At 31.6% G+C, this 16,336-nt stretch overlaps 2 protein-coding genes across 3 annotated transcripts; one reads left to right on the forward strand and one right to left on the reverse strand.

The window, feature by feature from the left end:
- The first annotated feature begins 1,265 nt into the window (after nucleotides 1-1,265).
- On the forward strand, nucleotides 1,266-6,476 carry LOC133293787 (protein disulfide isomerase-like 1-6). The gene is made up of 12 exons (XM_061492392.1): nucleotides 1,266-1,934; nucleotides 2,232-2,361; nucleotides 2,633-2,798; nucleotides 3,180-3,298; nucleotides 4,271-4,351; nucleotides 4,443-4,532; nucleotides 4,632-4,703; nucleotides 4,786-4,854; nucleotides 5,168-5,248; nucleotides 5,641-5,775; nucleotides 5,964-6,017; nucleotides 6,108-6,476. Exons 1-12 carry the CDS (start codon nucleotides 1,429-1,431, stop codon nucleotides 6,201-6,203), a joined length of 1,599 nt encoding a protein of 532 aa, XP_061348376.1. The 5' UTR covers nucleotides 1,266-1,428; the 3' UTR covers nucleotides 6,204-6,476.
- Nucleotides 6,477-7,384: 908 nt separating this feature from the next.
- On the reverse strand, nucleotides 7,385-13,487 carry LOC133293786 (sulfite exporter TauE/SafE family protein 3-like). Of its 2 annotated transcripts, none has more exons than XM_061492389.1 (12): nucleotides 12,852-13,487; nucleotides 12,109-12,268; nucleotides 9,358-9,558; nucleotides 9,203-9,267; nucleotides 9,079-9,106; nucleotides 8,872-8,969; nucleotides 8,700-8,786; nucleotides 8,547-8,597; nucleotides 8,149-8,370; nucleotides 7,948-8,041; nucleotides 7,724-7,864; nucleotides 7,385-7,626 (listed from the first exon to the last, which is right to left on the reverse strand). In XM_061492389.1, exons 1-12 carry the CDS (start codon nucleotides 13,080-13,082, stop codon nucleotides 7,541-7,543), a joined length of 1,464 nt encoding a protein of 487 aa, XP_061348373.1. In that variant the 5' UTR covers nucleotides 13,083-13,487; the 3' UTR covers nucleotides 7,385-7,540. The 2 variants fall into 2 exon arrangements, with proteins under 2 accessions (XP_061348373.1, XP_061348375.1); XM_061492391.1 differs by having other exon boundaries at nucleotides 7,385-7,622; nucleotides 7,720-7,864.
- Between the last annotated feature and the right edge of the window lie 2,849 nt (nucleotides 13,488-16,336).

Below are 16,336 nucleotides of genomic sequence, written 5' to 3' on the forward strand. Positions count from 1 at the left end.
TTCTGCCTCTGCCAGTGCCACTGCTGCTACACTCTTGGGATGTTCTTTTATTTTTTCTTAATATTTATGTTATGAAATGTAAATATTTGATTAGTATATGAGTTATTATGAGTTGCTATATGTATTAAACGTAAATTTTTTTATATATATTAAAAATATTATTTAATATCAAAACGTGTCCCAACGTGTCCAAATATGACATTTTTTAGAATTAACGTGTCGGCGTGTCGTGTCGTGTCGTGTCCCGTGTCCGTGTCCGTGCATCATAGGCTATTATAATTAACAATAAGTTATATGGATTTATTTGTTTTTAGCCATTTTGACGTTAACATAACCAATTGTGACGTCGTTATTTTCTATATAACTCTCCATTGACTCTCTTTTTTAACTTATATGATTTCCTTATTCTAACTTACTCAATAATATTTCTTATATAACATTTGAGCAGTTATATTGATGCCATCCTAAATAATTTATGGTTTTTTTTTTTTTTTTTTTTTTTTTTTTGTCTTTGTAGGGTGCTGAATATCCAAGTTTAAGTGCTGGGAATTGTTTTGAATTTTGTCACGTTTTTTCTTTTTTCTTTTTTTAGGAGAATATGACATCTGATCACTATTGCTGTTGCACGACTTGCTGTATTTGAAAATTAAATTATTGAATACATAACTATATTTGATTTGCATAACAATCAATGTCTCCGAATTGCAAAGTTTTGTTTATGGTTAATGCTTACAAAATTTTAAGTGATTCCTGTAACTTTTTCAACTTCAAAAATAGCACAAAAATATCTTGATAAGGTTATTTTCATTTTTGTTCATTCATGTTTATATCTACATCATTGTTCCATTTAGAGCTTCATACCAAGATGAAATTTTTCATTTCTTTTAGAGATTAACCAATCATGACCGATAAAAATTCTAATTTTTTCCCGTACATCGTACGCACGAGTGATACACTAGTTTATATATAAAAGTAGAAATATATAAAATGAATAAAAAATTATTATTAATTATTCTTTAATTGCTAAATTTAAGTAACTAATATGCAAATCAAACATTAATGTTGATTATTTGCACCTAAATTGCCTGAGAAATAATCAGTAATTTAATCTTATCATCAATATTTTTCCTTATATAAACTCAAAAAGAAAAAGAAAACTTATTTTTCTTAAATATTGATATTGGTCAAAGGATAGTGGCACCCAATCACTCTCCTCAAATCTTGTTAACATGGGCCTCCTGAAATTTAGGCGTGTTCATAGTTTGTGTAACTTTCCCTTTCTTTCTGTTCTACAGAGAGCGTTTGTTTCTGTCCTCATTTCACACACATCTTCACTCTACACTGAGAGTGCTGTCTTCCCAAAATTCATAAACTTTTCAGAAACCCAATCAGATCTTTGGTCCCAGATCAGTTCTAGCAGGCTGCAGCATGTTTACCAGAAAACCCACTCTAAGATTCATCTATTTCCTTCTCACACTTGTCCTAGTACTGAGTTTTAACGTTGTCACAGAGGGTTCCGAGGCTGTCCTTGACGATAAGGAGGACGATGATTTGGAGGCATTGTTAGCAGTGGACGAGGAAGTAGAGCAGGAAGCCGAAGGCGGTGGTGTGAAGTTATCCGAAGCAGAGGTTTTAACAAAGGCTCAAAGGATCGTTCTTGAGCTCAACAATCACAACACAGAGAGGGTTTTTGATGGGAACGAGTATGTTCTTGTTCTGGGGTATGCACCTTGGTGTCCAAGGAGTGCTGAGCTTATGCCCCATTTTGCAGAGGCTGCAACTTCTCTTAAGGAGTTGGGAACCCCTCTTCTGATGGCTAAGCTTGATGCTGATAGGTATCCCAAGTCAGCTTCAATCCTTGGGGTCAAAGGGTACCCTACTTTGCTTCTCTTCGTCAATGGCACCTCCCAAGCGTACTCTGGCGGTTTCACAGCGTAAAATGCTCTAACTCTTTCTATAAATGGATTCCTAATCCTTTGTTTTCCCTGAATTTTATTTAACTAGTTAGGTTTGTGTCTGGATTTTGCTCTGAATTCTATATTTTTACAATGTATGGTTGGTGTTCTTGTTGGTTTATGTTATCTAGAAACTTGTTTAACGTGCAGTGATTTGTTTTCATGATGCCTTCATAATTTGAAATAATGTCCTCAAGGCACTGATAATTGGTAATTTGTATTGCTTGAATCACTTGAAATGTTTGCCTATTGACTTATTTTCATTATGCTTTTCAGGGATGATATAGTGTTATGGGCAAGAAAAAAGACCGGTACACCTGTTATTCGGATAAGTTCAGTGACAGCGGCTGAGGAATTTCTGAAAAAGTATCATACGTTTGTCATTGGATGGTTTGATAAATTTGAGGTTAGTGAAATAATCTTTTAAGGTATTCTTCTATGGCTTTAAGACTAGAAATGCCAAATTGAGAGGAAGTTCAGGTGATTGGGAGTTGTGGAGTTGATCAGTCAACATAATCACTTGACATATTATGTGGTGTTGCAGATGAGTTTGCCACTTAATTTACGAGTTGATCAAAAGAATAATTTTTTTTTTTTGAGAAAATTGAGTTACAAAATTACATTAATTCTGAATTCGGTACTGTGGTATTATATCATATCTTATTAAAATATCTCAGGGACCTGATTATGAAGAATTTGTGAGTGCTGCAAAGTCCGATAATGAAACCCAGTTTGTTGAAGTGAATAAGTTAGAGCTTGCCCAAGTTCTTTATCCAGATATCAAGCCTACTGATCGTTTTGTTGGAATTGTTAAGAGTGAACCCGAAAGATACACTGCATATGGTGAGTCTGTAATTGGTTTCTATCCAGATGTTAAATTTATTCTAGTGTTTTACATTGGACGATAAAAGTAAATCAGATACTAGTATCACTTAAAGTGGTTATGCATAATTAGTGCATTCTATGTTTGTTGCAAATTAGAACTATCCAAAGAGAACAAACTTGGAACTCCTGTCCTTTCTACACACTTGAGCTGGGTAATATATTTACATCTATCATGTTTAATTAATATAAGCAGTTAAAAATTGGTGTAACCACATTGTAGGCTTGTTTATGTATAACATGTACTTTTCCTTTACCTATTTTGTCTGTTTTTCCGCTAACAATAACACCAAATGGTCAGGACTTACTAAGGCAACATGCAAAACTTTCCTGATTATGCAGATGGAGCTTTCGCAATGAATAAAATACTGGAGTTTTTAGATTACAACAAATTTCCGTTAGTTACAAAACTGACTGAAATGAATTCTGTCAGAGTCTACTCTAGCCCCATCAAGCTTCAGGTTACTATTATTTTCACATTTAATCTAAAATTGCGTATTATGTTGGTGTGCAGTTCTGTTCCTATTCTCTCTTTTACTGGAGTCTGGAATATATGTTAATAATTCAATGGTACATAAATCCCGCATAAAGTGCTCAAAATTCTACATATGATGTTAGGAACTCAAATATTTCATCATTACTCAAATATCTGTGATGTGAATTGATTACAGTAATCTCTTTTTGAATTCTGGTGCAAATGGATATTCTTTAGTAACAGTAACTATCTGTTGATAATTTGATATTAAGGTTGGTCTTAATTATTGGCTACCCTCTGTGGTCTAGCAATCTGGTTAGACTTGATCAATTCAGTACATTGAGATGCTGGAAAATTCTTTCTTCTTAGTTTCAATAAAAATATAGGCAGAAGCACTTAAGACTCATAAGAAGAAGAATAACCTGAATAAGAATAATAAGTGTTGACATGATAGTCATCCTAGCAAGTCTTTGGTCTTATCGAAATCATAATCTCTTATGTGTTTTTGCCATGTGTTGATTGCCCCCAGGATGCTTGATAGTTGATAATTGAAACTGATGTGAGTATTTTGTAAAGGAAATGAATGTCTTTTTGAGAACTTATTGAGTAGTACATCTTACGTACAAAATTATTCTGTAGAATCTGAAGTCTGAACAACCATATTTTTCTCAGAACATGGCTTTATTTATTCTCCTTCAATTTGATCTTTTTCAATAAATGTAATTTGGATAAAAGACTACAATCTAAAGTTTTAGGCAACTTGTGGAAACTAAGCTACTATTGGACGTACTAAAAATTGCTCCAACCATGTACCCTATCTAGTGACTTTTCTATGTTTCTAATGAATAATAACTTTAACTCATCATAGGCTATATGGGCTGTTCCTTGTTATTTTTAATCATTTATGTTTATATTCAAACTTAATAATAGTTGAGGTTAATTATCTGTTATTCTCCAGGTTTTAGTCTTTGCAGACATGGATGACTTTAATAATCTTCTTGATCCTCTTCAAAATGTTGCAAGATCTTTCAAGTCGAAGGTTGTTACTCTGGCCTACATTTGGGTTCTTTTAACCATTTTCTGCATGTTGGTTGTAGAATGTCTGGTCTAATACTTTCATTGCAATGCAGATAATGTTTATACATGTTGATATTAATGATGAGAACCTTGCAAAGCCCTTCCTGACATTGTTTGGTTTTGAAGAATCAAAAAATACGGTGGTTAGTTTACGATTTAATAGCAATGATTTGTTCAAATTCTTTTAATAGTATAGAAAATTGTGGAAACTGATGCAATTCATTTCTTGCTGTGCCAAATAGGTAGCTGCATTTGGTAATGGAATGAGCTCAAAATATTTGTTGGAGTCAAAACCAACACAAAGCAATATTGAAGTATTATCTTCTGTTTGTATAAATGATTCTCGAGTCATCACCTACTAAAGGAAACTAATTAATGTTAAATGGTTTTCTGCAGGAGTTCTGCAATAATCTTGTGCAAGGTTCTCTGTCACCTTACTTCAAGTCACAGCCCATACCAGATAATGTAAGTACCATTTGATATTTTTCCCCGTTATTTTCCTACACATCTAAGGTGTCTCTCCTATTTTAGTTTTAGACAATGAGAGAACAATAGTTGTGCGGTCAGTGTCATATGTGGCCCTTTAGCTTTTTCAAATTAAAGTGAGTCAATTATGTGTATAATATTTCAGAGTCCTTCCTAGAGATATAAAGCCAGCTATGTATTTTTAATAATAGAGCAGAAAAGTAGACCAATAAAACGTAGAAGTTATTTGTTTTTGTCCTGAGACTTAACTCGACGTTGTCTTCAATTAACATTGTAGCATTGGAAATTGCAGACAGAAGCTAGTGTCCATGTTATTGTTGGGAAAACATTTGATGACGAAATTTTGAGCAGCAAGAAGGATGTGCTTCTGGAGGTTTGCAAAGTTTTATCCCTTCTATATTTCCTCTCTATGTCACATGTTCAAACTTCATTAGTTTGTTTGGGAAAAAAAAAAAGGAGGGGGTTGGGGGTGGCAAATTCTGCCTCCACCATTGAAGGTGTCATCATTTTCTGAAAGTCATCTTTAGTCACCATGACTGATGCTTTGGGAATTCATTTTTGTTCCATTTTGAATATGCAATGACATGCATGGCTTCCACATTCTGTCAAGATTTCAGAATGTGTTGCTCTATAACGTTAGCTGGTCGATCAAATTAAAAATATTAGTGGGTCAGCTTTGAGATTTTTTTTATAAGAAAGATTGTCATATTGGCTATGCCTTGATATATCAGATTTGCTCTCATGATTTATGACTTTGTACAACAGGTATTCACACCTTGGTGTATCAACTGTGAGGCCACAAGCAAGCAAGTAGAGAAGTTGGCAAAGCACTACAAAGGATCAACTAATCTAATCTTTGCTAGGATAGATGCTTCAGCAAATGAACATCCTAAATTGCAAGTTAGTGTCATGAAAATTTTCGTTGTCTCAGTTTTCATTTATGGCAAAACACACTCGCACTCTGAACCTATTCTGAAAATTTAGGATCCTGGGATTTCATTAAGGACTATTGGATTTTATATTAACCACTAATATGATCAAGGTTTATGTTTACTGAAGATGGGTTTTATCTTTTGTTAATATTTCAGGTGAATGACTATCCCACACTTTTACTTTACAGAACAAATGACAAGACAAATCCGGTAATTACTTCTTGGGACCCTGGTTTTGGTGGATAGAGTTTTTGTTTATATATTGACCACCCTACTATAACGAACCCTTATTTTATGCAGATCAAACTTTCTACAAAATCTAGTTTGAAAGAATTGGCTGCATCCATCAACAAACTTCTTAAAGTCAAGAATCAAGTCGTCAAAGATGAGTTATAGAACATACCGAAAAGTTTTGGGAGAAAAAGACACCCTCTAGAAAGAAAACACTATGGAAAAAATAAATAAATATTTTTGTGTATTACATAAGCATTTTATTTTATTTTTACCTTTCCCTCCACTTGTCCAGATATAACTTAGTCTGTTATCAGAATTAGCTACTGCCAAATAGCAAAAAGCTAGGCAGATTAGCATCACTTAATGAACTAGAGAACATACTTCAAACTGTATATCGGGCAATATTTTTCTATTTATTTCTCATAGAAACCACCTCCAAAATACAAGCTTAAAGTTGTTACTTGACATTGTTTAAAGAGGAAGGATCTGTTTATAATTTTTTTTTATAAATTTTTGCAAATTACATTATGTACTCCCGGAAGAACATAGTGTAATTTGTAAGAGTTTGTAAGCAAAAAGTTTGTAAATATAACTCTTTCCTTGTTTAAATATATCTAAATCTTTATATATATATATATATATATTTTTTCCGAAGTCTATTTGTAGATCAATTTATTTAACTCTGTAAGGTTGAGTAAATTCATGTGCGTGTATCCATGAACATGGATAAGCGAATTTCACTATTTCATTGCGTGCCAGTTCGCATATTGGTTTTCCAACGTTGTACCTCCTGATTAATCTGCTGTAGAAGCTATTATGTGAAATGAGAGGTGCTAATTGCTACCATCAGCTTATTGTACTTGCAATTTTTATCTCATGAATGTGCTAAATTGTCTGTTACTGCATGTATCGTTTTCCACCAATCATTTTGCATTTGAAACAACGAAGATATCCATACAAGGATCAAGCCTGGACTCCAGGATTAAGTCGAAACTATAAAGGTCGACCTCCACAGTTAATTCGGATCGAAGTGTTATACTTTCCTAAAGTGCAGTTGTGTTTTAAACAACAATAATTTAAAATGTGATTTTTTTTTCTTTTGGTCTAAAAATGTAACATTTGAGAATGTAATTAATGTACATGCACTAAAATGCTGGAGTGCAGTGGTAATCGTAAGTTATGATGGGTTGAATCAGAAAATTAAAATTAATCAGACTAAGTTAGTTAAGGTTGGGTTCACTTAGGATTAGAAAAAAATAAAACATGACACCCAAACTGATTCAGGTTGGACCTAGGCCAAGCCAATCTCCTAGAATACTTCTAATAACCATTTAGAGAGGGTGTTTGTTTGACAAACAATAAGTGCTGAATTTTCATTACATTATTTAAAGATCTTGACATAATTGTATAAAAATTCTGACTCGGTTAAAAATATTTGAAAAATGTCAATTAAATAGTCCTTCACTTGAAGTTGAATCCGTAACTTGAATTCTCATATTTTAGCTTGTGTAAGTACAAAGGTTTTCAAACCCCATGTACTCATGCTTTGAAAGTTTTTGGATCGTTTTTGCTATGCCCACACTACCTGCAATGAAACCAAAAAAATGAGGAAATCTTAATAAAGTATTGTAAAACTGTGAGCTTCCAGGAAAAAATAAATTAGTCCTGCTAATGACACTTGCCTAGTGATATTGCGCTCACAAAAACTGTGCCGGCCAGAATGAAAATAATCAGTGATGCTCTCCCTAATATGGCAATCAGCTTTCTCACTAAGTGTTGACCAACAAAGGCCGCAATAGTGGATACAGCTACGAAATAAAGAGCTGCAAGGCAATCAGAAAGTGAGCATTTGAAGTGATTTAAAGAAAAGATTTTGTTAGTTCCATTTCCATTCATCCATACTTACTATAAGGAATTGGAAACCGTTTTAGAAGGTAATATTCCACCACTGACATAGATGCAGAAAATGTCATGGCAAAAGTGGCTGTAGCACTTGATACCTATGAGGAAATTTATGAGGCACAAATTCAATTCAAGGGACCAACACAAAAATACAGTCAAACACACACTCTAGTCTCTAGGCCTTATGTAGAAGGATGAAAGGTACCTGAGGAGGGATTCCTAGCTCCAGAAAAAGGGGCCCCAAAATGAATCCTCCACCAAGACCAAGCAAGCCACCAACCATGCCAGCGGCTATGCCACAGGAAGAATATAGAATTAGCTGGTGCACTCGCCAATGTGTTTGTTGATCTCCCTTTGATGCTATCACTCTCTTACCATTGTACAGAAGTATAGCCTGAAATGAAGTCACTCCTAATGCCACAGGGATCTAAAAACAAGCAAAACAAGAAAATGATCAATCTCATGGTTTTATAACCAGATTACATGAAAGTTGGGGAACAAATTCAACTCTTGAGGTGCTAAACTCTTTATCATGTTGTCATGGAGAGGAATACATGCAAGATGATGAATATCTAGGAAGTGAAATAAGTATTCACTATGTACCTGCAAGAGATTACATATCCAATATTCCACTGAACAAGTTTTTGCGTGATTCTGTTTCAAAACAAATGCACAATTTTATCATTATTCTATGTAGACATACAAGTACGAGGAAATTGGAAATTTATGGACTGAAATAGCTCTTCTGATACCAACTTTTGCAATCTCTAACGCAAGTATAATAAGCCAGACAGTGGAAAGAAGTCCAAGTACCCGCCAATGAATATTCTTAATAAGAGATCCCTGCATGGCAATCATAGGTGTCATTCCCACAAAGAATAGATTATGATTTATGAAAAATAGAAGCAGCTACTCTGTGATGTCTTACCGTTTCATTATGTTTTTTGGCCACAGTCACAGTGTGATTGCTATTCATTGGGCCTCCCGGTAGAGGCTCATATGCTACCTCCTCAGTCCTTTCAGTGTCTAAGTAGAGTGGAAATTAACATGGTAGTTTTGGAAACCACACCCTAGATTAACTATTAATCAAGAAAACACTAGAAAGCCATAATAGAAATATTATTGATCCACTTACCATTTAATTGTGACTGTCTAGCAGATTCCTGGGATTATTTATAACACGAGATGGATTAAAAGCAAGTACCAAAATACAAATTTATAAGCAATTCAATATAAAAGACTAGTAAAAAATTAAGCACCTTCTTAATGATCGTTTCTTTTTTCCATGTCTCAACACCCTTAAAGGTTGCCTTGGTTGAAATTCCTGTTTTATACACCCAGACTAGCTACATCAAAAGATTAATTTGGAAAGAAAAGAAAATAAGAAAAGATTAACTTTTTAAGTAATTCTTGCCTGTGAAAATAATTAATAACAAAACTGTTATCATCCAATCAGCAAAAATCACATTGAAGGCAACACCAATACTGATTCCAAGCACCAGCACTGGTTGGAAAAGAAGTGCTAGTTCGTAATCGATCACTGGCATGTCAAGTGTTGGGTGTTTTTGCTTCAAATTGTAGAAAACAGTTGCTGCTGCTCCACCAGTTATCATACCTTTTATCAAACCAAGTGCAGAACTAGTTATAAATCATAAGTACAATCGCGTACTCAGAAAATTATATGACGGGGGAAAAAAATTTATATTACTATTATGAAAAGATAATGTCAGTTTTGGTTGGATGATCATGCTAAGAATACAAAAATATATATTAACAAAAACCTAATAAAATTACAGAATTTTTTGCCAATCTTTTAGTTGAAATGTCAATTTTTTGTTTCCGGTGACAGTGATCCACTGCACCTTTTATTTCAATGAAGAACTAGCTTTAGACCCTATATTTTGTTTGTAAGATCAAATTTTATTGTTTACCTTCATGCTTTTTGGTGTTATAATGCACTTTCTTTGATTTTTTTATAATCTCATTTTCTCCCTTAGTTGTTATTTAGGAGAAGAAACAGTAAAGTAATTAATGTGTTATTTATTTTTAGCATTTGGTCCCAACTAATAATTGATAATTATTATTGACATTTTTCTTTGCCAACAAAGTCAAAACTTAAATACTTTTCTCATAAGTTTTGACATGACAATTTGTACAAATTTTTAATGATTATAAAAAGAAAATTAGATAATCAATCAATATAAAATCAAATTCTAGACAAATTTGACAGGTAGAGTGAATATGCATACTAGCTGAACTCTTCTTTGTATACAATAAAAAAAGCTAACTTTCCACATTGATTGGGGAGAGTAGCAGACCAAGAACAAAACTGTCATATATACTGGCAGGTTGAATCTGGTAAATAATAGTTATCTCTAATTGGGTGCAATGAACGGGTGAAACACTTTTCTTATGAATAACATTGCTTGTCTTTCATTTTTTAAAAGCACTTTCAAAATTTTGCTTTTTTAGACCATGTTGCATATCATATAGTAGAACATATTTTCATATTTTAGAAGGAAGCCATCCTAATCCTCCATGAAGGTCCGCCCCTGCATAAGTAGTGAGATTAACAAGCTAGACAACCTTAATACTTATAACTAGTTATAAATCATAAGTAGTGAGCAAGAGCAAACATTGTTTTTAGCACTATGGTAGTATTGTGACAGGCAGAACTATTTTGGGTTATACAGATATTCGGCAAAAAATATTACTGATATTCATCACTCATAATACACCTTTGAGCTGGGTGCATTGGCTATGATAATTTGTAAAGACCATTTTTCAATTCCTCTGTTTTTCAATGACCAAAAACAAATTCCTCTTTTTAGAGAAAATATTCCCACTTTAGTATTTAATAATATTTACTAAAATTTGTTACACTCATATAACCATGTAATTTAATATATAATGAATACTTCAAAAAGGTGCTTGCAGCCAGAACAGATTTTCTCATGTAAAAAATATAGTTATTCTCGGACGTTGGTTTGATCCTAACAACAAGGTGCTTCCAGCCAGAGCAGATTTTCTCATGTAAATTTTTTATATAATTTTATAATGTGAAAAATCTCATCCATTCATTTAAAAATCAACTATCAACAATTAAAATAATAACTTCTATTTTTTTATTTTATTTTACGATCTTCCATATTTGAGCTTAGTGGTCTGTTTTGCCATTTTCTTTTTTTCTTTTGTTTTTCTGAATTGTTTTTGTTTTAATATGCTTACCGGTGTCTTATATATAAAATATATGTTTGGCTGCGAGTTACTGAGATCAGTAAAGATTCTAATTAGACTTGTACTAATAAATTGAAATTTTAACTACCATGCTGAAAATGGACCACAACAGCTCACAGGAATCATAACACAAGAAGGAGAGCACGCGAAGCACGTTTTCTGCTTATAATATTTTTTAATAGTTTTTTTTTCGGGTACAGAAAGTTCTAAAAAAATAAAACTATAATAAAAATTTAAATTGATGAACGGTCAAGATTTTGTATGAATAGAGATTTTAGATTTAGCCATAAAACTATGGGTTCACTTTTTCTGCATTTATTGTAGATAAGTTATCTGCTGTAAGTCTAATACGACGTCGTTTTGGGATGGAAATCATAATGTTTTTATAATTTTAATTTAATTCAGGATTATAATAGTCTTTATATTTATAATTTTTTAAGATTTCAATACTAAAAAGACGTCGTTTTAAGAATAAATACAGATAACTTATTTGCATTAACTGGAGAAATATTTTTTTCTAAAACTATAGCACATTTCATTTTAGATGAAACAAAGTTGTTTTGGTAGATAATTAATGATTTTTTACATTCTCTCTCATTTATTTTCTCTCTTTCTAATTTTATAGAGAAGAGAGAATATAAAAAATATCAAATATATATCAAAATGATGTCATTTCATCTAAAATAATATAAAGTTGTATCATTTAAAATAACAAATATTTTTTTCATTTAATGGTTTAACCATGGAAAAATAGAAAGAATTATTAGTATAATTGTAATGGACCACTTTAAAGTTTATAAAAAAAATATTTATAAATTGGCTTAAAGTTTAGGGAATTTGTCTGAACATTTTCCTGTGGAGAAATTTTAGGGAATGGTTATGTATGAAATTTTAAACTTGAAGAGAGAAAGAGATTTGTAATGCTTACACTTGGAGATTGCAGTGGCTGATTTTGCATCAAATCCAATAATCAGGGAAAGCATAGGCACGAATATGCCACCTCCACCGACACCACCCACAGTCCCAAATGCAGATCCTAGGAATCCAATTATCGTCCCCACTATTATTCTCCACCCAAATTTCATATCCTGCAAATTACCCCTTATCAGACTCAGATTAGAAAAATCTTCGATACAACCAATGCACGGTAGTTCATTTATGTTAAAATATTCAATAAAGCCTATTTTTGAGTCCCTAACAAAAAAATATAATTCTTACTTTAATTCCTTATAAAAAAATTATCTGTTCTCTAATAAAATTCAAAGAGGATTCATTTTAATTCTTTTAAGAGATTAATGTGAATTTTTTTTAAATTTGTGAGGGATCACAATTTCAACTAAATGAATCCTCTTTAAATTTTTTAAAAACTGTGAGACTAATTTTTTTTATAAAGAATTAAAATGGGGACCTTATTTTTTATCAGGGACCCAAAATGATCTTTATTCTAAAATATATTAGCAGATCGTGTGCAAATTTTTATAATCCCAAGATCTGCCTAATCATAATAACCTTCATCCCAATACAAATTTTGTCAATTCCACAAATCTATATGCATAGCATGATATTTCACAATAAAATTGACAATATAAATAAAAAAAAATAAAAAGAAAGAGAGAGAGAAGTTTTGATGAAAATCATAATAATAGAGAGTGCTATTTGAAACACACTTACTGGCCAAGTATGTTTGTATCCCGACCCAGATGAGTTCCATAAGAAGTTCATCACTTTAACAAGATAATTAGCTTCTGCCTCTATTGTCTCTACGGTCGTGAGAGTAATTTTGTTTTGGTTTACGTTTCGATGAGCAGAAACAAAGGCTGAAATAAGAACAAGAAGAACACTAAATATCAAACCCATTCCAACTAATCTCATGTCCCACCGTTTTGATCCATTCACAGCCATCACGCAAATCTGTTACCAGTTTGTGTTTTTTTTCCCTATATATGCAAATAGCCAACCCCAATAATAGGAATGAAAATTTGTGCTAGAAACTTGAATAAAACCAGACCCTATATGATCATAGGTTTTACTTTAAGGATCAAGCATATTGAAAGATTGGTTACAGGAATGAACACTTGGGATGGGTTAAAAAAAAGGACTAAAAGAATGAGGTTGAACTCTGAGTAGTAATATAGTGGAAGCAAACTGGCAGGTTCTCACTCCTTACTGTGCTATAATTCATTACTCTCTTCCTCTTTCTTATATCACACTCTGGCTCCCTTTTTCGCTGCTACCTTTTCCTTCTCATCTGTTATAACTTATAACTATTTTCCAAATAAGGCTTAGCACATGCATGGTCCTGTTTAAAGTAGTGGCACAGGCACACAGGCACAGGTGAAACCTTCAAAAATATGTTGGAAAAAGTGATTGGTTATTTTTGTATGGATTCCTTATTTCCACATACGTTTATCACAAAGAAAAAAGAAATGTACTGTCAGCAAATATTTGATTGGATTAGCTGACAGCAGAGGTGACAAAGTGGATGGCCCGCTACACTCCGTCATCAATCTATCAAAAAATGAGTTAGTTCGTCTCTCTCCACTTTTAAAATTGGACTGAAAAACTCAGTTTGACTGGTTGGCTTACCAGCTCGAGCCTATTTTACACTGACTTGCCTCGATCCGTCATCAAACCGCCAAAAAATCAGTCTATTCCACTTTTGAGATGAGTTAAAAAACTCAGCCCGTCTAACCGAGCTTATTTTGACAACTCTAGAGTGAAAAGGTAAACCATAGAAAAGGGGTTAAAATGATTTTCAAGAACTGAAAATAAAAACAAAATGTATTTAAAGGAGGTTATATTTACAATTTTTTTTATCTTATATCCTCTTATAATTATTTTTATTTTAATCAAATTAACGTTATAAAATAATATTTTGATTTTGATTTAATGACATTAAAAACAGTACCAAACGATGCGATGGTTAGAGAAAAAAGGTTATAAATTTTTTTTATATATATATATATATGCAAAGTCGGTGGTTTTTTTTTTACTCTTTGTGGGGTAATTTTGATTATTTTTAGTATTTGGTACAACTTTAAGTTTTGAATGATGTTATTTGTTTGTACAAATTCGTGACTCTAGTCAAAGACTTCATAAATTTTTTTATTAAATACTAATAGACTGATTTTATATTTTTTAATATGACTTGAATGAAATCGTATAAATGAAACACGATTTTGTAAAATTTATTTGTATATTTTATGATAAGATTCGTAGATGAAGACCATGACTAGCATTAAGCCATTAACATTGTATCCCGTCTATTACTCTTTGAATAATAATTTAAGCCATTATACGAGGAATTTATGCAATTTGTGATGTATACCCACAACTTCCACTTTGATTCAAGCCACATGTTACTTGTGCAATTCAAGTTATATAATCATAATTTTTATTTTAAATGTGAAATTATTTTATAAAGATTTTATGATTATGGCCCAGCTTTAGCATAAGTTGTGGTCTTCATTGACGATTTCTGTTATGTAATATTAAAAAATAAATCACTAAATTGTATCTCGTGTATAATTTTATACTAATATTAAAAAATAAAATTGTCTACAAGTTATGATTGGTATCGATACATTTTTAAAAAAATATTTAAAAAAATATTTTAAAAAAATCCATATTATAAATTAATTATTTTAAGAGTTAGATTTGAAGTTGCACCAAATTAAAAAAAAAAAAATCAAAGCTACACCGCACGGGTAAAAGAATTACAAACTTCTCATTATTTTTTTACATCAAATAAGTATAAATTATACAGTGATTTTTAACTTTATTTTTTAAAGGGAAAATTTTCTTTCCGCTTAAATTACTAGTCAATTTTTTTAATTTTATTTTCAATCTACTTTACCGAGAATACCCATGTATAATGTAAAATGTAGCAATTCAAATAATTTAAACAGTCAGATTGATTTAAAAATAGTATTATTAAGAGTAGGGGTGTAATGCAGCTAGAATGAATACAACAGTATTGTTTGGTACCAATCCTTTTATTAAAAAAACTATTATGAATATTTAACAAGGGAAAAATATTTCTGCAGTTAATGCAGATAAGTTATCTGTATTTTTTTTAAAACGACGTCGTTTTGGTATTAAAATTTTAGAAAATTATAAATATAAAGACTATTATAACTCTGAAATAAATTAAAATTACAAAAGCACCATGATTTTTGCCCAAAACGACGTTGTATTGGGGTTACTGCAGATAACTTATTTGTAGTAACTGCAGAAAAAATAAATTTATTTAATAATTATTTATAATTAAAAAAATAAAAATAAAAAAACCAGAAAAGATCAATGATGTTCGATGATCATATCCACTCCCTTATCACTCCAACCACACATGATAAGTGCGTATTCAATGATGTTGACTAAAGTGGAATTAATGATTACAGCTGTATGATCGATATCGCACATGCATGTACAAACAGTACAAGCAGGTAACACGAGTGTGTATTTCTTAAAAATTGAAATTGAGTTTTTTTTTTTTGATAAATTTTCATATAAAATTCATTTTTGATTTTTTATTTCCATTTCTGGAAGGGCTCTTATTGATTTGACGAGACAATTTAAGTTAGGAAATCATTTACATGGGACCATTTGTGAGACATCGTGCCATAATTCTCACGTTACGTGATTAATATGAAACCAGGATAATATGTTTAGGGGTAATATTATTCTCATGTAATATAAGAGTAGTTCTCTCATGTTACAGAGAGAATTCAAGTAGGACCCGCTATTTAAAAGCAAAAAAAAAGGAGGACATGATTTTCAAAGTGAGAGAAAAAGAGATGACTACCTCATGTAAAATGAGAGTAATATTTCGTTATGTTTAGATATTATAAAGGTAAACAGTAAACTGTTTATATGGCTCAAGATATGTCGCAACTTATAGATGGAAACGATGTTAGGTTATGTTTTTAATATAGATTTAATTAATTTTTTAAATACAAAGTCTATCTCTAACCTATTTCTTCGTAGATTTCTTTTTTTAGGTTTGACGTGACTATATTAAAAATCTAACCTCAAAGGTCTATTTTATTTTAAAGACATTAAATGAGTCATCAAAATTACTTTAAAATAATTCAATAATTCAATAGTTTGATAAATTAAACATTTCAAATATGCTAGATTAGTTACCTCCACCTAAA

Source organism: Gastrolobium bilobum, unplaced genomic scaffold, assembly GCF_033153095.1.
Source record: "Gastrolobium bilobum isolate Gb01-03AN ecotype WA unplaced genomic scaffold, APGP_CSIRO_Gbil_v1 utg54693, whole genome shotgun sequence".
Lineage (NCBI taxonomy): Eukaryota > Viridiplantae > Streptophyta > Magnoliopsida > Fabales > Fabaceae > Gastrolobium > Gastrolobium bilobum.

What these genes read in the sequence shown, in the direction of transcription:
- LOC133293787 (XM_061492392.1), top strand. Translation starts at nt 1,429, where the DNA reads ATGTTTACCAGAAAACCCACTCTAAGATTCATCTATTTCCTTCTCACA. An exon ending in TACTCTGGCGGTTTCACAGC is followed by an intron (nt 1,935 to 2,231) that starts GTAAAATGCTCT and finishes TATGCTTTTCAG; the next exon opens with GGATGATATAGTGTTATGGG. An exon ending in CAAGATCTTTCAAGTCGAAG is followed by an intron (nt 4,352 to 4,442) that starts GTTGTTACTCTG and finishes ATTGCAATGCAG; the next exon opens with ATAATGTTTATACATGTTGA.
- LOC133293786 (XM_061492389.1), bottom strand. Translation starts at nt 13,082, where the DNA reads ATGGCTGTGAATGGATCAAAACGGTGGGACATGAGATTAGTTGGAATG. An exon ending in GTTATTAATTATTTTCACAG is followed by an intron (nt 9,268 to 9,357) that starts GCAAGAATTACT and finishes TGTATAAAACAG; the next exon opens with GAATTTCAACCAAGGCAACC. An exon ending in AAGAAACGATCATTAAGAAG is followed by an intron (nt 9,107 to 9,202) that starts GTGCTTAATTTT and finishes AAATAATCCCAG; the next exon opens with GAATCTGCTAGACAGTCACA.